Source organism: Pelodiscus sinensis, chromosome 21 (assembly GCF_049634645.1).
Source record: "Pelodiscus sinensis isolate JC-2024 chromosome 21, ASM4963464v1, whole genome shotgun sequence".
Taxonomy (NCBI): domain Eukaryota; kingdom Metazoa; phylum Chordata; order Testudines; family Trionychidae; genus Pelodiscus; species Pelodiscus sinensis.
In genome coordinates this window covers 4,603,510-4,625,437 of record NC_134731.1, presented here as the reverse complement: position 1 = coordinate 4,625,437, position 21,928 = coordinate 4,603,510, and the positions used below count along the sequence as shown (strand labels likewise).

The 21,928-nt window shown below is 48.2% G+C and overlaps 2 protein-coding genes across 2 annotated transcripts; one reads left to right on the top strand and one right to left on the bottom strand.

Annotated features, from left to right (window-relative positions):
* Positions 1-41: 41 nt before the first annotated feature.
* Positions 42-5,318, top strand: LIAT1 (ligand of ATE1). The gene is made up of 3 exons (XM_075904670.1): positions 42-189; positions 1,408-1,664; positions 4,573-5,318. The coding sequence occupies exons 2-3, from the start codon at positions 1,445-1,447 to the stop codon at positions 5,100-5,102; spliced, it is 750 nt and encodes a 249-aa protein (XP_075760785.1). The 5' UTR covers positions 42-189; positions 1,408-1,444; the 3' UTR covers positions 5,103-5,318.
* A 1,527-nt stretch (positions 5,319-6,845) lies between these two features.
* Positions 6,846-14,639, bottom strand: RFLNB (refilin B). Its single transcript, XM_075904671.1, has 3 exons — positions 14,363-14,639; positions 12,413-12,522; positions 6,846-10,386 (listed from the first exon to the last, which is right to left on the bottom strand). The coding sequence occupies exons 1-3, from the start codon at positions 14,543-14,545 to the stop codon at positions 10,056-10,058; spliced, it is 624 nt and encodes a 207-aa protein (XP_075760786.1). The 5' UTR covers positions 14,546-14,639; the 3' UTR covers positions 6,846-10,055.
* Between the last annotated feature and the right edge of the window lie 7,289 nt (positions 14,640-21,928).

The following is a 21,928-nucleotide window of genomic DNA, read 5'->3' as shown; positions in this document are numbered from 1 at the left end:
GCGGGGGGGGGGGGGGCCGGGCCGACCCCGGCCGCAGCGCGCGCTCCGGGGCGCGGGACTATTTGTCCTTGCGGAGGGCGCGAGGGCGCTGCCGCCGGGCCGTTGCCATGGAGACGCGTCCGCGGGGAGGGAGCGAGCGGGCGGCGCGGGCCGGGCCCGGAGGAGAAGCGGCGGCGGCTCGGGGGGAAGGTGACTCCGGCCCCGGGGGGGGCAGCCCGGGGCTCGCGGCGGTGGGGCAGGACTAGGGGCGTGGAGGGTAGGGAGCAGGCCTGGGGGCAGGGTCCCTGGAGGAATAAGGGGGCAGGGGAATAAAGGGGTCGGGTGGGGGGGGGCAGGGTCCCTGGGGGTCTCTGGAGAATAGGGGGCAGGGGAGGGGTGGGGGCAGGGTCCCTGGGGGGTCTCTGGAGAATAGGGAGCAGGGGAGGGGTGGGGGCAGGGTCCCTGGGGGTCTCTGGAGAATAGGGGGCAGGGGAGGGGTGGGGGCAGGGTCCCTGGGGGGGTCTCTGGAGAATAGGGGGCAGGGGAGGGGTGGGGGCAGGGTCCCTGGGGGGGTCTCTGGAGACTAGGGGGCAGGGGAGGGGTGGGGGCAGGGTCCCTGGGGGTCTCTGGAGAATAGGGGGCAGGGGAGGGGTGGGGGCAGGGTCCCTGGGGGTCTCTGGAGAATAGGGGGCAGGGGAGGGGTGGGGGCAGGGTCCCTGGGGTCTCTGGAGAATAGAGGGGAGGGGTGGGGGCAGGGTCCCTGGGGGGGTCTCTGGAGAATAGGGAGCAGGGGAGGGGTGGGGGTAGGGTCCCTGGGGGGGTCTCTGGAGAATAGGGGGCAGGGAAGTGGTGGGGGTAGGGTCCCTGGGGGTCTCTGGAGAATAGGGGGCAGGGGAGGGGTGGGGGCAGGGTCCCTGGGGGTCTCTGGAGAATAGGGGGCAGGGGAGGGGTGGGGTGGGGGCAGGGTCCCTGGGGGTCTCTGGAGAACAGGGGACAGGGGAGGGGTGGGGGCAGGGTCCCTGGGGCTCTCTGGAGAATGGGAATTGGGGGTGGCTCTGGGGACTTGAGGGATTCTCTGAGCAGTTAAATCCAAGGGGCCTGGCCCAGGGTGACCAGGCATTGTTGGGGGCAGATATCTGAGGAGTAGGACATGGACTGGGGAGATCGCGGGGGAGTAAGGAGAATGGGATTGGGGGCAGGGACTGAGGACTCTGAAGTTGGCCTTTGGGGAGTCAGGTTCTGGAAGGAAGATACAGGGGACAGACTGGTGGCTTGAGGGAAGGCAGCGTGGAAGGAGGTGAACTGAATGGAATAGGTGTGGGGGGATGAGGGGGATATGTGGACCCTCAGCTAGGAAAATGATGGACTGTGCACCTGATGTAGGCGACACTGAACGACCCTTCAATGAGTCTTTCTCCCTATTTGCAGGCTCAGTAGCAGCTCAGTGTGAGGGCCAGACTGTCCCATGCAGGAGAGCCCAGGATGCAAAGGGGTGCAGGGAGTGCTGTCTGGCAAAGAGAGGGGCAAGGTCAGCAGCAAGCAGCCAGCTAAGGGATCCCTTACCACCGCCCAGGCCACAGGCAAGAAGAAACCAAGGAAGAAGAAGAAAAAGAAAGCAGACCAGGATGACAGTAACACCAGGAGCAGTGGGCATGGCAGCAGCCCCTCTGCCTCTGAGGAGACAGGTTAGCTATGCAGTGTTACAGCAAAGTGTGCCAGTGGTCACAGCACCTGGGAGATAGGTGCATAGCCTGCAAGAAGTGGACAGGCAGCAGATTTTCATGGTGGAAAGCAGCTGCCACTTCTCAGAGGCCATATTGGTTCTGGCTATGTCCATGCTGGCCTTTACATGACATACTGCTAGCTTCAGCAGACCCAATTCTCATCACGAGCAGAGTGTACAGAACATGCTACCAGACAGGAATAGCAATTTTATGCTCTCTGCCTGGAGTACATAACCACACAAACGGTAACGTGGAGAATCAAGTCTGGTCTCCACTTTGCTGTCCCTGCTGGTAGTGAGGGATGTGCTTATCAGGTTTAGCGGTTATGGGTATACTGACTGTGCTTTACTGATCAGCCAGCTTGCACACGCACTGTGTGCTGTACATATGTGTTGGAGTGCGTATACGCAATATTTAAACATATATTTTTGGAATGGGTAGCTATAAATATAGAACCACAAAGACTTGAGCCGAGATTGGATTTATTCCGAACTGTTCATAGTGTAGAAAATGATTATTGTACTGGGATAATTAGACATCTTTTTACACTAGAGTCATAGTAAAAAAAATTAGGATTGACACCAGCTAGAGGGCTTTTGGTGAGACAGAATCCTGTGAATTTTAGAACCTCCATCTAGAATGATAGCCTGTTAGTAATTTTTGATGTATCCGTTGCTTTTTTTATATACAAATGATTTATTGAAAATACATGTAGCTCTCTAACATGGACTCTAGGAGGCATAGGACATCTGTCAGAGAGAAGAGTAGGTGGTTTCACAACTGCAGCAAGATTTGAGGTAGCTGGATATATTTCGTGGTTTTCTTTTAGAGTTAAACTAGGATTGGTGAAATGTTCAACATTTCACTGATGGGAGTCAAAATTTATCGGACCTCTAATGGAACAATATTTGGCTTGCTAGTACATCAGAGTGGGGGTTAAGTTCAGAACTTCATGGGGAAGTTGTCTTCAATCATTTAAAGAAACAAACTATTCAATTCACTGTTGTTGTGCAATTTCTGTTGACACTACATCAGATATCTTACTAAAATCACATTACTCACACTATTAAAAAGCAAGGATTTTTTTAAATCTGATTATGTGAAGTTTAAACTTTAGAAAATAATAGGACTAATGTATTGCAATGACAAAAGATAGTTAGAATAACCGCAGATGGAAACTGAGGCCCAGATGGAGCAAGATTTAAAAAACAAAGAAAGCTGTAGCATAGATTGCAAGAGATACGTGTCAATGGTATTTGTTCACTAGCTATTTAACTGGAGGGACAAATTAAAACTGAAATTAATCCTAGCTGTAGCAGGTAATGAACGCTCAACCTGCTGTTTTGAAAACTTTCCCTAATTTAGGACTGTAAAGATGACCCTTGTGCCAAGAAGTTGTTTCCCTAGTTGGAAGTAGGAATGTTAAATTGCAATTAATTAGGTAACCGAGTAGTTACCTAATTAATTGATTAGTCGATGGGGGAGACACTCACTACCTCCACTGCCGCTCTGCAGTTTAAATGTAGTAAGAGTTGGGTGCACAGGTCGCAGTCAGGTTAGCTCCTGGGGGTGGTGTGAGCCAGGACTGTTTCACTGGCCCTGGGAGCTAGCCCCACTGCGGCTCTGCATTTTAAATGTAGTAAGAGCCCGCCAGACTCCTACTACATTTAAAATGCAGAGCTGCAGCAGTTCTGGAGCCGGCACAAGCCAGGACTGCTTAGTCCCGGCTTGCGCCAGCCCCAAAAGCTACCCCCCACTGTGGCTCTATTGCAGTGGAGGTAGCTTCTGGGGCCAGTGCGAGCCAGAACTAAGCAGCACTATGAACAGTTCGGAATAAATCCAATCTCGGCTCAAGTCTTTGTGGTTCTATATTTATAGCTACCCATTCCAAAAATATATGTTTAAATATTGCGTATACGCACTCCAACACATATGTACAGAACACAGTGCGTGTGCAAGCCGGCTCTGCCTCTCCTACCCCTCCAACCTGGCGGAAACGGTCCTGGGGGGAACTTGACTACTCCCTGACATCCCTATTGAAACCCTGAGGTGGTAGTCAAATATGGACACAATGGGTGTGTCTAGACTACATGCCTCCTTCGACGGAGGCATGTAGATTAGCCAGATCATAAGAGGGAAATGAAGCCGCGATTAAAATAATCGCGGCTTCATTTAAATTTAAATGGCTGCCCCGATCTGCCGATCAGCTGTTTGTCGGCAGATCGGGGCAGTCTGGACGCGACGCGCCGACAAAGAAGCCTTTCTTCATCGGCACAGGTAAGCCTCGTGAAACCAGGTTTACCTGTGCCGATGAAGAAAGGCTTCTTTGTCGGCGCATCGCGTCCAGACTGCCCCGATCTGCCGACAAACAGCTGATCGGCAGATCGGGGCAGCCATTTAAATTTAAATGAAGCCGCGATTATTTTAATCGCGGCTTCATTTCCCTCTTCCGATCTGGCTAATCTACATGCCTCCGTCGAAGGAGGCATGTAGTCTAGGCACACCCAATTTCTCATTTCAGTTTCTGCCATTCTTTTAACTCAAATATTTAACATTCACAGTGGGGGGAAAAAACAAAATACCAACATGTACAGAACTACTTACAAAATCCAATAGTCATTGTGGTCCAATGGGCATGACGCTGGTATCAAAGTGTTACGAGTACATTCAAAGTACTACATAAGTACGTTTTATGAGTATAGCTGTTTTATAAATGCTGTTAGTCACTCACCTTTTAGGTGATTTATGTGAATCCATGCTATGTTTAATGCATTTTATCTGTATCTTTTCTTACCGTATGACCAGTAAAGCCAGAAGTGGCTGTGTTGCCATATTAGCTCTCTGCTAATATTATTTATCATTGCAACAGATAAACATCACAGCACAAGCAAGAAGCATCAGACACACACTGCACAGTTACTTCAAATACTAAGCCTCGGAAAGGATCCTGACCCAGCACAAGATGCCATAAAGGGGATTCACATCGATGCAGAAATAAATAAGCTTTTATTGTCAGCTTCTGCTATTTCAAGCTCTACCCAAACAGAGCAGGACACTGCTGGCCAGATCAATGAAAGCCTTCGATGGGACGGGATGCTTGAAGATCCTGCTGCTGAGGAAGAAAGGCTGCGTATCTATAAACTGAACAGAAGGAAACGTTATGGGTTATACGTCCAGCAACAGCTACCCCCAGAGCCATGTTTGACTCTCAAGCATTTCCCGTTACTTCCAAACAAAGATCCATACACAAACAGCGGTCAGGCAGCATGTCAGGAAGATCATGCCAGTCCTTATTTTCAGGAAAACAAAGATGAAGAGGCCCTGAATGCTGAGCTAGCTACCACGGTGTCGGAACTACAACCAGCAGCATTTCCAAATATTTCTCAGGAAGTTGTGTAAACGAGTATTGTTCTCTATTTTATATCGGTATTTAAATCAGTAACAGCACCATGACTGTTACATGGAAACTTTTTATGTAGTTTTATACACAGCAAAGTTGTTAGTCGGATTATTTCCTCATATGAACAGGATATTCTGTTTACTTCTGCCAGACTTTTTATAAAATACCACATGGAAAGTGGACAATAAAACAATTATGATGATGATTTTATTAAAGATTCTCTGCATTATACTACTTTCCCTCAAGTACCTTCTTACTGATCATGTTATTCGCAAATAGTAGTGTTCTACTGGATTACCTCAGTGCTTTTCAACATGAATACACTAAGCCTCACAATATGTCTGTGAAGTGGGCAGATGTTAGCCCATGTTGCAAATGGGGAAACTGAGGCAGTAAGTAGCTAAGTGATTTGATACCATGCATAGATACAAGATAGGGTAAGCAACATACAGATAAGCTTATCTAAGGTCATATACACTGCAGAATCAGGATTAAATGTCAGATCTTAGTGCCTTGCTTGCTCTCTAACTGCTAGACAATACTGTCTTTTGAAACAAAACCTTATTGTATTGTTCCCCAAAGGCAAAGATTTAGATCAGAAGTAAAGTGCACTAAATTGAAAAATGCCCTTTTCTCAAGTGACAAGGTTCTTATCAATATCATGAGTACTGCAGCTATGTGGCATCTTCTGCACAGATGGGCAAGCTGAAAAAAAATATCAATTGTCTTTCACTTCATAGGCTTCTCCGCTCATCTCTACAAACTTCTCAGATGCTCTTGCTTTTCATTACACACAATAATTTCTTTCAGACTCCCTCAGAATACCTTTACAGTATTCGAATATTTAAAAATAGCCAAAGGCAGAGAAAACATGTTGTTGGAAAAAATGACTGAACATCTGAAAGAAGAGAGAGAAAGTTTTTATAACTTCCTTCCACCTGCTTACAAATGTGTTCCTTATATTTTAAAAGATTTATTAAAACCTTTTTGAAGCAATGGCCTTTTCTAACAGCTATTGTCTTACATGCATACAACTAACCTGTTTTCTTTAATATTTTAATCACTGAATGGTCCTCTAACCCTGTCACCTTTAATTGGCTGTATAATGCCACAGGCACTTCTGCAATAGCAGGTTGGTTCTTTATTAATATATTCTGACTGTTTTAATACTTATTAGATTCCAACAATGTAATTACTTAAAAACCAAACATTTTTGCAAAGGGATGATCAAATGGACATAAAAAAGTACACAAAAACTCTATTATTAATTAAAGAATTGGTATTCTGTTTCAATTCCTATCCTTCTATCAGTATTAAAAATCCACAAGTTTAGAAATTCAGAAGGATTTAATAAGACAGTAGGCATCCAGACATGTACATTATATTTCCTCTGACAAGAATAGCTTGTCACAATAAAAAAATGTTTTTGAGTTCAATATATAATATATTCTAGTAAGTTATTATATAATGGACTCATCACTGTGGCATCTGAGCATCTGAACTGCCTCCCCCTTTAAAATCCATAATCAAAAGAGAAAGTTTTGTCTGTTTAAATACTCAGTTCATTTGAAAACAACAAGTGCTTTGTTTGCAGCATGTTCCAAAGCACATATCAGAAACCAGAACTAGCTTTTTAGGAATAAAATGGTGCCAGATGTGAAACAAACACATGCTATGGAGAGAATTTAATTATCTTAAAAACACATCTTCAAATGTCTTATTAAACTGATGAAGCCACAGCATTTGTATTACATTTTTATAGGCAATTTTATTTTAGTATAGCTTATTAGAGAATTTAGCAACAATCAAATCTGATAAAAGAAACAGGATCTAAGATCATCTGAATATATTGTCTTTAGTTCTAAGTAAATATTGTAGTAAATGATATCTAATGCTTCCACACAGTATGTAGCCACTAATTTCAGTAGTAACACCCAGCTGGACAGAGTTTGTGCAGTAGAGATGAGCCAGTCAGTTGTGATTCTAGTTTGCATTCAAGACCAATCAATAACCAGTAAGGTTTGCATTATAAAGAGACATCCCTGCAATGGGTTTACCTATAATTTATTACTAGTTACATGACAAAAAGCAAATTGAAATGAGTGGGGGGGGATTATGTCATATATAGCAGAACATATTGGATCTTGCACAATGATAACCAGCCTTGCCGTATACTAATCTGAATTTTTTAAAAAGCGTCTTCCATCAGTTGAAGAGGAACATTACGAAATCTGTGTTTTTAAAACACAGGATGGACAAATACCAGCCTACGAGCGGGATCTGCTCTGCCAGGGTTAGCTTCTGGCGGCCCCCACCGCTATATTTACCTGCATAGCCACAGGTACTAGAGACTGCAGCTCCTGTTGGCTGTGGATCGCTGATCCTGGCTAATGGGAGTTGCAGTAAGCAGTGTCCCGCTCTGTGCTGCCCCTCCTAGTAGCTGGAAACGGCGATCCACAGCCAACGGGAGCTGTGATCGCCAGGAGCTAACCCTGGCAAACCATCGCCGTGTTACTGCCCACCCCGTCCTAAACCATAGTGTAAGAACATTTCTCATTTAACTTGGAACAGCTAATGGTCACAATTTTAAAATAAAACTTCTTTTCAAAATCTAATGAATTCAGAGGAAAAGCAGTATGCATACAGGCATCCATTCTAGTCCAGTATCCTGTCTCCTACAGTTGCAGGAGGAAGGAACAAGCTAGCAATAAGGAATAACCTGTCCTCCCGAGACGTTATGTCTGAAACCTCTACACACAGAGGTTGGCTTATGCCCTGTTGTACGTGCACTTTTGGCAACTCTTAGGGAACGGTCTTAGTGGGAATAATTAGTATTTCGTACAGACTAGATTCGGCACATTTGGCACTGGGCTATGCTACTTACGTTGGTCCTTCTGACCCTGAATCACATGCCATGCAGCCCCAGTAGCCTCCGTGGGGTTACACAAGTTGAAGATCAGGTCAGGATTCCCATACCCATAATTCCTTACGAGCACTTGAACTCAGCACTCCAAGTCTCTCTAGCTTTAGCACGTCTGGATTTATGGGCAGAGAACAAAGACTAAAGGAATTACTGATTCAAGTGAATAAATAGCTAAAAAATCCCAACAAATCCCCTCTTCCATTGCATTTTCAGTCTCTTGCATCAGCTTTCACTAGTACATTGCAGAATTTACCTCTGCACATGCCATCTGTAACACCTGCAGAATCTATCTTATTGCAGTGCCTAATGACAACCAGCACACAGCCTGCATTCCTTGCTCTCCACTGACTGTTGTCCTTGTCCCTGTGTCCTACATATGTCCTCTTTTCAGAGTAGGCCTTGGGCTGGTGCGCTGAACAGGAGTGAATTTTAGCCCCGGAGGAGTTTGGGGAGAAAAGGAAAGGAAAGACAAGAGAATCCAGTTTCTACGGGCCATGCACAAAATCACTACTACACCCACAAGGAGTATAAGCCACATCTTCAAAAGCACGTGTTTTCTTCCCATGCTGCTCTCCTCACTTTCAACCAAGAAACAATTGTGGAGGTTTATAAAGCCACACGTTCTGTTTGGTCAAAGCGTGTGAAAGCACGACAAAGACAAAGACGATGCCAAGGTACAGGTTAAGAATATCTGAAGTTTTTATTCTCCCCATCTCTCTCCTCCGCTTCTCTGCCCCCTTAGCCCCCAGTGCCCTTCCGCCAAAACACACTTCTGATTTGATACTGCAGGGCTGCTCAGGAAGCTGCTGGTATGGAAGATCTTGCTTTCCTCAGTGAAATCATCAAAGCCATCAGCTCAAAAGCTGAAAATAACGATCTGTGCCAAGCCCAACAGGGAAAGCGCAGGCATGGCTGTAGATCTAGACCATTGACAGTTTTACATTCCCTTTGTCACAATCAATATCTTCTTTAGCAAGTCACTCCCCTGTACCCTACATGACGCTGCTGGAGTCCCAAAATTCGACTTCCATTTTATGACCTTCACGCTGTGGGTTTCCTAACATTCTTCCATGTTGCAGCTCCTCTTGAGAGAGGAACAGGGCCAGCATTAGCACATACCAGCTAACTAGCAGTTTGAAACCATTGTGATGTCTATACTTGGCTTTCAAAATTCATCACCCATCGGATCATTTTCTGTGCAATATTCTTCACTGCACGTTCCAGTCCAGTGCCTGCAAATTCTAGTAACCCTGCACTGACAAGCAGTTGCACAAGTCTGAGGCTGGGTTAACTAACTGGGAAGTACACAAGATGTTCTGTAAGATTACCCAGATGGGGAGCCTGAAGAAAGATGACCCAGTTCCTTCTGTGCCGTTGCCTACCCAAATGCAGTTTAACTCTTGCTCTAATCAAAACATCCTTTCCCCCCTTAAAGGAACATCTTTTAAAACAGGCTTGAATGCGATTAAAAACATCTGCTTAGATATAAAATTCTGGATTTCCCATCAGCTAACCTATGCCAGAAGATGTCAGCACCTACTGCTTCACCAGGAAATAGACAGTCTTGTGACCAAAGATGAAATTAATTACGGCTCTGTTTACAAGTGGCTGAATTATCTGCTAGATTTTCTGCAACAAAGAAGATTGTCATTGGTTTTACACATCAGCATGAAGAGTCAAGCATGTTTTTCCACTGTCCCAGATTCTCCCTTATCTGTGAAAGAGTGATTAACTTTTCCTCTTTGGAAACATTTCCCTTATTTTCATCTGATTACTGCAGCAGGGGAGGAGGAGAGGGAATCATCAATTCTAAAAGAGGACAAATGGCTAAATTTCCATAGAAAAGTAGGTGCAGGCCACACTGATGCTTAAAGCTGAATTTCTGAGCTGGCACAGAGGTAGCGACAGGTGAGGTTCCCTTAGAGTGATTGGGCAACTAGGTGTTTTTACCCACTTTAGCTAGTGGAGAGTTAGTACAATACAGTAGGAAGGGACTAGGATGGGTCATAGCAAGAGAGACAAATGTCAGTCAGCAGTCATCCAGGAGGTAATCGTTCCCAGAGTATTCTGCAGACTCCAGCTCGATGCTGGACAAGAACCGCCGTATGGACTTCCTGCAGTTGTAATCCAGAGTGGTGGTGTACACAGTTTTGGGGTGCTTTGGGTAGACGATGGTGGTGCTGGTGAAACGCAGGGGCTTGTTCCGAGGCTTGAAATGGACCTCGGCTTTGTAACTGCGCCACGTGCAATCAGGGATGCAAACAACTGTTTGGCTGCACAAGGAAACGCCTAACCCCACTGGCATGTAGACATCATCGATGAAGTGCTTCTCCGAGCCATACTTCACAGAGGAGGTGTACCTGAAACACACAAGGGAGACACTCGTGTGAACCTCACGTTGCTCCAGCAGCCAGTGCTCACTAGCCAAAAATGCAGGAGGAGGCAGGGTAATCTCTTGGCGAGGGCACTAGGCTAGGACTCAATAGGTTCCAATGCCAACCCTGAGATTCACTTCAGGCTAGCCACTTCCTCTCTCCGTGCCTCAGTTTTCCCATCTGTAAAATGCGGCTCTCAATACTGATCTCTTTTGACAAATGCTTGGAGATCCATGGATGGAAAGTGCTGTATAACCCCTGGGATTCCTAGTCCAAAGGCATTGTACTTAAATATCTATCTATCTTCCCACGGATCTCTCGCTTTCCACTTAAGGGAAGAGGAAAACCATCTCCTGCTGGCATTTCCATTGTTTGTCCAAGTGCCAGCTCTAAACAGAATCCCCTTTTCTAGTGGCATTTCCAAAAATTGCACCAGTTTAGCCATCTTAGCCCCGTAGGGTCTAGACAACCATTTTCAGACCAGCCAGGCACCAAGATCCGCATTTAGACTCCCTGAAGAAATGGCCTGATTTTCAGAACTGTTGACCCCATGGAAGCAGATGCTGTTTTCTGTGTTCTTATTCATCACGGGTCCTGCGGGAGCTCTCTATCCTTCCTCAGCCTGGCAGGTCATCAGCCAAGGCCGATGCAATTATACCCACTCGTTTTCATGAGGAAAACCAGCATGGACTTGACTGGCAGAAAATAATACATTGAGCGTACTGAGCATTTGGGATATGAAAATGAATACCGAGAATGCCTGGGTTTGTAATATGAGATGGGCCTGAAAGTCAGATTCTCGCTCTCTCTGCCTCACACCCTAGCCTTGGTGGGCCTGATCCTGCATGGTACCAAGGGTCAATTTCAATCTCTCGATCGGATCCTTTGTCAACACTAGTGAAAATGTTTTTACCCCTCCTCCCTATCTCCCTGCTGTTTGATCTATATGATTGTTCTACTTCTGGCCTGCACTGCTGTAGAAAGAGAGCTTTGTTCCTTTTTGTTCCATAAAATTATGTCCAAAGGAATAATCCATAGTCTATGAACTGAGGCAGTGTATTAAAAATGTTCCACCTCCCTAAATATTAGCTTTTCCCTCCCCAGTTCGGAGAATTACCTCTTGTTGATAAGACAGAACAGTCTACTATAAAACCATCAGTTTAGGAAAGTGGAATTCCTTTCCCCCAATAAAACAACCCTTTCGAAAGCGACTCCCTTTGAAGATCTTTGCTCGTGATTACCTTTCAAGTGATTAAACAGAACCTAAGATTTAGCAGCTGTCCAATGAACTAAGAATCATCATAAATAGGCAAGGGAAGTCTTTCCTTGAAATTCCTTCTAATCTACAAGGGGGTTGAAAGAGGCAAAGGGCTGGGGAAAGGCATAAGGAACATACTGGCTGGGTGGAACCACACAGTTAATTGAGCTTGAAACTAAGGCAGCGGTTTTCAAACTTTTTTCTCATGGCCCAGTTGAAGAAAATGGTTGATGCTGCAACCCAACATCATTTGACTTGAGTGCGGGCTCCAGAGTGGGGCTCAGGATGGAGCTTTGGGGTATGGGAAGGGGCTCTAGGGTGGGGGAGGGGTCAGGGCTGGGGCAGGAGGGGCTTACCTTGAGCAGCCTGAGCAGTGCAGCGTTTCCCAGCCAAGGGGAGTGTGGCGCTAGTGCTCGGGGCAGGGACAGTGCATGGAGTCCTGTGCGCGCTCCCCCTCCCACCTAGGAGCCAGACCCGCTGTCGGCCACTTCTGGGGCCCAGCACAGTCTGTGGTTCCAGGCCAGGCAAGTAGCTGTCTTAGCGCCCCCACTGGTCACCTGATCCCCTGCAGCAACGAGACCAAGGGCCCGACATTCCATGACTGAGTAGTGGGTCGTAACCCGTAGTCTGAAAACCACTGCTCCAGCGGACAAACGGATAGATCCTACAGCTCTTTCGCACAGTAACTATTGAATCTTTACACCCCCAGGAAGAGGAAGTTTAAACTCTAACTGATTGTAACACTGTATTTACCTTATCTCCTTTGGTGGCAGAGGGTCAAACTCAACTCCTTCGCCAAAGGATAAAGGACATAACCTCGCAGGGCAGCTGGCGAGCAGAGGGTTGGGGGAGAACACAGCATTCTGCAAGAGCGCAAAGAGAGTCCCTTTAATATAGCAATTCATTACAATCCCAAGAGGGGCTGTTTACTGAGTCACCACCTATGCCACAGATAAGGTTAACATTACCCAAAACAAAATCATCTGTGAAGGACTCCCAGCTCCACTGACTTCCATGGAGACCCACATATTTACACAATAGGTGAGCCTGGTACTTCTGGGCATTCATACTGGCGGGGGGGGGGGGGGGAGGGAGAGAGGCAGCACAGGCGTCTGGGGCAGTACAGCGTCATGTGGCACAGAAAGTAAACTCTGCTTTGTGGATTTATGTTTGGGTTCTGCAGCTTTCGTAGTTTGCAAAGTGTGTATGAAACCTCTCAACACTGGGTTCATCAGTCACTGCTGTACAGAAACCGTCACGGGTTATTAAGTTGCATGAACTTCGGAACAGCCTTCCCAGCTTCCTGCTTCCCAAGCTCAGCTGTGTGCAGGAGGAATGTGCGCCCTAGGAAGGGGGAACTCCTTTGAGCTGGGAATGGAGAAGTTCCCTGTCTCCTCCCTTAGGGGACCGAATGAAGAACGAGGCACTTTCCCTTCTGACTAACCCTCCCCCCCCCAAGCTGGGAAGAAGAATGATCATGACCACAGCACCTCCACGCTTGGCCATATTTAAGGATCAATCCTGCTTCTCTTTAATACAGCTTTGGGAATGCTCCTTTAAGATTCCTGGACCTTATAAGAACCTCATTGTTCAATCTATGGCCTTTCTATGTTGTTCTCCAGGTTCCCTGCATCGTTTTCTTCACAAACAACGAGGGGTCCATTAGTTACAGCAAAAGCCTGATTTTCAGTGGTAATGAGCTCCAAATGAAATCAGTCAGACTTGCAAGGACTCAGCACCTTTCAAAACATAAACTAAGACCCCTTTTCAAAGGGCTGGGTGGAAAACGATTCCAGACAGTTTGTGTGTTTGACCAGCTCTGTGGAATTCCTGTCTCGGGCAAGAAGCTGGGAGGTGCTGTAAATGAATAACTCCGGTTCATGATTCTACAATTCCGCCACCCGTCACCGGTTTAGATGTCTGTATTTCCCTCGTGCCAAGAGTGTGGTGGGCTCTTTGTGGATACCGCCTTGGCACGGACACATTTAAACAGCAAAGCAGCAGCAGTTAAATGTATGCTCAGGGCATGGAAGGGGGAGATGCCATCTGGTACGATTTGAGACCCAACATCGAAATGAAAACAATCTGGGGCCAGCTAGACAACCCAGCCTTTCCTCTACAATGTGTGCATGGCAGGACACCACCTCCCCCCGCCCTCTGGCTTCGGGGGACATTACCAAAGGATGCTCAGACTAGCTGCAGAGTATGGGGGCAGTTCTGTGCAGAAGGGCTTCTGTCCAGCAGCTGCTGCGCCTCCAGCCAGAGGGGCCAGGGCACTGGCCGAGAGCATCTCTGCCCAGAACAGGCAGACGAGAGAGGCAGGATTTGTGACCGGTGCTTCTGTCTCGCAGCAGCGCCAGCGAATTGCATCACTCTGCAGGCGGGAGCCGCATCTTTGCAGAGAGGTGACAGGCGGAGGGGCAAAGCTGCTTAGGTGCAGGGATCGCCAGCGCAGGCCGCTTCCTGGGCTGCCCTCGCCCATGTTCAGCCATACGGGGGGGGGCCCTGCTGGTGGGGGCTACAGGATCCTCGAGAGGGAAACCCTCCCTCCGAGCCTAGCGCCCCCAGCCCCACAGGCAGCGATACAACCGGTGCCCCCCGAAATGATGCATGTCCCCAAACCCCCCCCCCCCGCGCAAGCCCCTTGCCCGCTCCAGCGCTCCCCGGTGCCACCACCACGTGCCAGCCCCCCGCGCTACTCACCGGCGGCGCCTGGCCCGCGGCGTCGGGCAGCCCGGGGGGCGCGGCGCGCTCGGGGCCGGCGGGCAGCAGCCAGTGGCTGGGGCTGGGCGGGAGGCCGGAGTCGGGGCTGTCCAGCACCCGCTCCCCGCGCCGCTTCCCGGCCAGCGGCTCGGGCCCCTCGGGCAGCGCCAGCGTCCCCACCATGGCCCGGCCCGGCAGCTCTGGCCGCGCTCCCGGCCCGCCGGCTCCTGGGCAGCAGGGCCCGCCCCCGGGCCGGGGAGTGGAGCGGGCGGGGCCCCGGCGCCCCACCCCTCGGGCCTGCCGGGCAGAGAGGGACGGGACGGGGCTTCCCAACCGGGAGCCAGCCTGGGAAGGGGGCGGGGGACCGACGCGCGCCAGCCCGGGGCCGGGAGCCAGCCCGGGGCCGGGCAGAGCCCGCAGCCGGTGGGGCCCCGTGACAGGCTTTCTCGCAGGGCCGCCCGCGCCGGGCCCGAGCCGCGCACAGCCCCGCCGCGGGGCAGGGAAGTGGCAAGACCGCCCTTGCACAGGTGGGGAAACTGAGGCACGGAAAGGCAGGCCGCTGGCCCAGACTCACAAGCCCTGTGCAGCAGCCAGCTCTGCCCTGGCCGCGGCCCTTTGGCGCCCAGCTGAGAGCAGCCGGCTCTGGGGCGCAGCGGAGGAGGGGCTCGGGGTGGCAGAGATTCAGGGGGCAAGGACTTTAGTGAGTGAAATCAATGGCCCAGCTGCCTGTGACTTCACTGGAAGTGGGATTTCACCGAGGGCGTCTCCCCGCGTCCGTACTTCGGGAGAGCTGGCCTGGGAGCGAGAGCAAATTGAGGGCAAGCGGGAAGCCTGTGCTGATCAGCTACCTGTCAGTACAGCTCCCTGAGTCTGCCCTGGCTTTTGCTATGAAGAGGGGTAAGAGGGAAGGCTGGTCCTGTCTACAGCAGCCAACCAGCCCTACCCAGCCTTCCCCACGAACCTTTCTGCCTGCCTGCGGGAAAGTACCGGGACCACAGAGGGTTACACATCAGGGGGAAACAAAGGGGCTTTCTGCCAGTGGCCAAGCAGGGAGCCAAGGGGCTGGTGGCCCCCACATCACTGCAGCTGCATGCTGACAGCCAAGCACTCCCTACCTCAGTGGTTTGCTACTGGCCACAAGCACCCTGGATAATTTATGCTGGCTGTCACCACCGTCACATCCTCTCATTTTACAACCACTCCTGTTGCACCAGGCCTAGGTGCAGATCCTGCACCCCCCAACAGAGGGCTGAGTCACACTTCTAAACCTGAGTGACACCCTTCCACCTTGTCCCTGTTCAAAGTCACACCCATGGGTTTATCACAGCTTGGAAGTGGGTTTAGTTATTAAAGCAAACAGGCGGGCACTCATTAGGCCATATATTTCAGATCCGGTGACTGCGGGGGAGCAGCCTACTTACAGAGACCATAAGCAAGCAGGAACTAGAACTGCCAAGGTGGTATTTATCTGTGGCGTCACCCCATTTTTAAATGCAGAGCAGATCATAAAACAGAGGCCCAGTGGGGGGTTCCAGCTCTAAACAGTTGACATTCACCTTTGAGAAAAATCTCAGCACCCACAACAGAAATTTGAAAAAACAGGGCCCTGAGCAGCTGGCATGTTCCAGCTGTGACTGAAACCACCAGCCCAGGTCGTTCTGAGCAGCAACCCCCCAGCTGGGTTTGTTGTTCTCATGCCCTAGCACACGGGGACGTTCTAAGCAGCCACCGTTCACCAAACTGACTGCAGGGTAATAGCCCAAGTCAGAGATTTCGAAGCTCCCACTTGTCTCTGCTTAGGAGGGGAAGGGGACGATGCAGCTAGAACTGCCGCTCTGGCTACATATTGCAGTTGGGGGCGGTGGGAGTGTTTATAAGCAGTTAAGTATCAGGGGAGTAGCTGTGTTAGGCTGGATCCACAAAAGCAACAAAGAGTCCTGGGGCACCTTGTAGACTAACATGTATTGGAGCGTAAGCTCTCCACTCCATGCATCTGACGAAGTGGGTCTTTGCCCACGAAAGCTTATGCTCCGATACATCTGTTAGTCTATAAGGTGCCACAGGACTCCTTGTCATATAAGCAGTTAAGTGGATTATGATTTCCTTTATTTTCAGCAGTCTCCAAGCCCTCTCCTGTTCCCAGCAATGTCCCTCTGGTTTAGTCAGAGTAGACAGCAGTACACGTGCCCAGAGTCTAAAAGCAGAGTGCCTTATTCAGGCTGCTGGGGTCACGTGTGTGATGTTGGGCACATGCATTAAGGGTTTGTGGGATCAGGGCACAACAGGGCTTTGTCTGCACACAGACGTTGCATGGGTTTACCGTTGGGTGTATCTACACTACAGGAGCCCAGCTCCAGGGCTGCGGTAGCCCAATCGCGAGACATTTCCTACATTGACAGATTTTTTCTCTCTCTCTCACTGTCGTTAATCTGCCTGTCTGGGACAAGGTAGCAAGGCTGATGGAATTCTTCCATTTATAGCAGGAGTTAGGTGACTCGGTGTGAACATTTCACAGCCCTGAGTGACGCAGTGAAGTCGACCCAAGTTTTAGGGGTAGGCCAGGCCTTAAAGGTGCTATTTTAAAATGATTTAAATAAGAATGCCCACACAGGGGTTTGCATCAGATTAGGTTTAGAGCCCTGCAAATCTAGAACTACTGGTTTCATATCTGCATAGAACGGGATGCAGATATTGACAGATCATTTGTGCAGATATCCACAAATCATTTTTGCAGATGCCAATTTTGCATCCGCACAGGGCTCTACTTATCTTACATATATTTTGTCTAGCAGCTTAGCCTACCCCTCTACATCTACAAGTGCAGGCTAAGTCAATATAAACCAGGTTCAAACTGATGTGAGAGTCTACACCAAACTAGCACTAATTCAGTTTAAAGGCATCTTTTGATTACAGTGATGCAACTTTGCATGCAAGCCACAGTCCTTTCCAAGGCAAACTTCCACTTACAATTTTGCCTCATATAAATAGCACTTGTCCCATCAATTGGATTTCTGGAGGGCCACTGCTACCGAGGCAGAGTTGATGAGAGTGGCAAGGGGCAAAGGACTAGAGGGAAAGGTCTCCAAACTCCTGCCATGCTAGGAAGGCTAATGAAATGGTCTTCAGAAAATCCTTAATAAATACTCATGCCGCATCATCAGATTCAATGGGGGAAAGACTCCTGTGGGGGAAAGAAAAGCTTTGCTGGCAGCCAAAGCAAACACGTTGCTGTACAGTAACACACAATCTAGCCTGACAGGCCCGGCCCAAGAGAACCCAAACGCTTCAAAAGAATTCCTCTACTACCCCAAATTAAAAGCAGAACAGAGCCTTCAGCCAGAGGCGTCTGTGGTTTGCAGCTAAGTACTGCCGGGAACTCCGGCTACTTCCTTAAGGAATTTACATTCCTTTGAAGAAATGTGATTAGGTTGCTGGTCTTGCCTGAAAAACGTGCATTAAAAAAGTACATTCAAAACCTGGTTCAAATCAGCAGGGACAAAGCTGAAGTGCCGGACAGGTGTTTTGTTGCTTTTGTTTTAAATACACCCTCAGCAGGACATGTTCGTGTCTCTAACACTGGGACAGCAAATCACCTTTTCCTTCCAAATCGCCCATCAAAAGCCCTTTATGAAATGAGAAAAAGGCTCATGAAGCCATTTCCAAGCTAACACAATTACTATTTCAGAGCTGCCGCCAAGCTGCTCAGATCAGAGGACACTCAGCCGATAATGTAGTTAGAAACATTTAATGGGGGTGAGAGGAAGCTGGATTTCCACTATCAAAAATCGGAGTTTACAGCCTGCTGAAATGGTCGAGAGAGGTCGGCTTTATTTCATGTAGAACGTGGGTCCATTCAGTGGAGGCCAATACTTCCACAAAGAGCTAAGTCGGAGATAAAGCAGGAACCAGAGTCTCATGTTTATATCGCACCTTTTACTCTGAAGGATCCCAGAACACGTCTCAAAGGGGCATAGGGAGACCATTCACCTACCACTGAAACGTGGCAACTGTTTGACAGTGTGCACCAATGTTACGCACCAACATGGGACAGAAGGTAAAGAACATCAAACCCTGCCAATGGAAGTTAAGACCCCTCTTATAAAAAGCATCAAGGGAACTTTAATAACCCACAAGTCGCCAGATTTGACCCCTCATCTGAAAGACACCAACGTGTTATAGGGGGTCTGGATTCAGGGTAGACTCAGAGCACATGTAAACCCCTCCCCCTTCCTTCACCCAGTGCCTTGGGTTTTCTTTGAATGGTTCCCCTCCAGGTGCTGACCCCGCCCACCGAGATGAAGTCGTGAGAGCTGATGGGATACAGCACCCAGTTACTGTTCGACTTCAACCAAGGAGAAGAGCCTTGCGAGACCTCGGGTGCAGTACGCAGTTCCACTGCGTGTCCCAAATGCTCCGGGACTCCATGTAAGACGGGAAGGATATTATTTTCAGAAGAGACTAGAGACCCCTAAGAGGAGCCCGTATTCTCAGCCCCTCCCGAAAGCCTGGCCCCTTTAAGGCATCTCAAGGCAGGCACCCAAATCATCAGTCTCTTCTGAAAACCTTTGCCACAGTGTAAGTCACAGCTTGTCTGTCTACCTCATTTGCTTCCTCATGCCACCATGGATCCAGGATACAAGTAACTTACCAGGACCCTTTCCACGCAGGCCCAGCTTTGTGTGCTCAATCAGTATTCACACAATAGTTACACTGATGTTGGTCCAGAGCAGAAATAAATGAGAAGGGGGAAAAACAACCCAGGAACAATCTGAGTTGTTTGATGATGATGGAAAAATCATTCCCAAACAATGGGAAACCTCCAGGCTTCTCCCACCTCCAACACGGGCTGCAAGAACGCAACGTGCTAGACACTCACTCGGTCAAACCTCAAGGCAGGTGATTTAACACGTGCTCCGTGCACGTTTGTTCCCCTGGGATACAGACTGCATTTATGAACATCAACCGCAGGTAACTTGGGTTCTTAGAAGTCCTGATCAGTTTCTAGCAGTTCCCTCTGCTGCAAACGGAAGAAATCCGTCTGACACACCTTGCCAACACTTTGAACTCATTGCTGGAAGATGCAGTCCTCTGCCACCCAGAGTTTCTGGCAGCAGCTGGGATTCTAGCACGTGGCTCACTCTTCCTCTTAGCAATTGGATCTAGTTCTTCACAGCACCCACTGGGTTCCCTTCTGTTTGCTGCCTACGGTGGCCCCTTGATAACCAACATAAAGAAAGCACCGTGGCATAGTGATATCCGAGCCTGGGGCCAGGAGCCACGAACTCCTCTATTCTAATCCTGGTGGTTACGCTGACTCGCTGTGTGGCTCTGAACAGGTCACAAGATCTTTGTACCTCTGCTTCCCCACCTGTAAAATGGACATAACATTTACCTACCTCGGACTGGTGCCTGGGAGGCTCAGTTAACATCCGTGAAGCGCCCTGTAGGGCTAAGCATTACCAGCAGGCAGGAAACGGTGAATTCTGTTGACAATAAAGCTGAAAACAAGCAAAGGGTTTGGTACAATTAACAGAAACGTTTGCTGCATTTTCTGTTTCACCTCTGTATTTCCTGCCCTCGATAAGAAGTACAACTCCTTTTATTAACTGTATCCTTCAAGGGGCACTTGAAGAAACCAACGTTGCTTGCAATTAGTGTGCACCTCACTTCACCTGTCCTGGCTTTAAGCACATGTCCCTTTCGTAATACCAGTCGGAGGAGAACTACACGGATGGAAAACAGTGGATCTGGCAACCCCGCATGTGAGAAACAGTAAATACAAAGCCTAGCGAGCCACACGTGGAACCGCAATGGGCTGCATGTGGCCCACCACTGCCTACGAGGTGACACTGCGTAAGAGCATCCCAACACAAGACAAAACAAAGAACGATTTTGAACCAGTCCACGTCCTCTCGTGCAGTAGCAGATTCGTCAGTTTCATGGTAGGTCACTGTCTGTGTGAGAATCCGGGTTTCAGAGTGGTTTGGGCAGAACTAAATCAACAGAAGCAGAATTTCTTATTTGCAGCCTGATGAGGTAACAAACCAGCCAACGGAACAAGGAAACATGGTCCCCCCACCTGCCATCAGGAGAGTCTGTCTTAGAAAACAGACACACAGGGAGGGTTGCTGCTTACGTTCTGCAGTGTGTAAAAGCCAAATGGCTACCACAACACAACAATTGCACATACAACTACATACAAACAATGTTAAGGTTGCAAAGCCAAGCACTCAAAAGTTAGGAAATGCCAGAATTGAGATTGTCTGGGGCAAAAACAGTAAGTGATCAGGTAATGGAAGACTATATCATACTGCACACCACAGTGCTGAATTAAGGTTACACAGAGGAAAAAATAGTCCTGACATTTCCTAACTTTTGAGTGTTTGACTTTGCAACCTTAATGCTATTTAAATGTTTTGTTTTCTGGTGTGCAACTTCCTAGATTTTTAAAAAAAGCCAACTGAAGAAAGAGAAACACACTATATAGTATTACATCAAAACCTTTAGATCCACCTCACAGATCTACTAGCAATTGTAGGATGTCATCCTCTATTTGGAACAGCATTGAGAGATATAGGGCACTTGATGGCTTTCATAAACATTTGCTGAGAGCAGAGCAATGGTGCGGCACACACCTGGCATGGAAATTTTCAGCCCAAAGAGACAGGCTTTGGCAATGGTATAAGGAATACAACCGGAAGGAACCTCAAGAGGTCATCAAGTCCAGTTCCTGCCCTCATGCAGGACCAAGCATCATCTAGATCAGTGTCTCTCAACCAGTGGTATGAGTACCCTTGGGGTACTCGAGAGAAGTCTGGGGGGTACGTCAACAACTGAAATTTGGAGAAAACTGAACTTCTGTTTTAAGTTTTACAGCGCTTTATTATTTTTGTACTTTTTACACCCAAAAATGTCACTGCTCACCCGGCTACGATTGTTTAAACAAATGTGTTGCAATGGTAGAAAAAAAATTGTCTGAAAACTGAAGGTACTGGGGGTACTTACCATTTTTTTTAAAGGGGTACTTTATAAAAAAAGGTTGAGAAACACTGCTCTAGATCATCCCCAACAGGTGTCTGTCTAACCTGCTCTTAAGTATCTCCAGTGATGGAGATTCCACAACCTCCCTATGCAATTTATTCTAGTGCTTAACCGCCCTGCCAGTTCAACCTAAACCTCACTTGCTGCAATGTAAGCCCATTGCTCCTTGTACTATCATTAGCAGTTAAGGAGAGTAATATGTCTTCCTTCTGGTTGTAACAACCATTTATTTAGACACTTGAAAGCTATCATGTCCCCTCTATCTTATCTTTTGCAGACTAAACAAACCCAGGTCTTTCAGTCTTTCCTCGTAAATCATGTTTTCTAAGCTTTTAATCATTTGTGTGGCTCTTCTCTGGACCTTCACCAATTTCTCCACATCTTTCTTGAAATGCGGTGCCCAGAACTGGACGCAGTACTCCAGCTAAGGCCTAATCAGCGCAGAGTAGAGGGGAAGAATGAGTTCTCATGTCTAGCTCACGACACTCCTGCTACTACATCCCAGAACGTTGCCTGCTCTTTTTT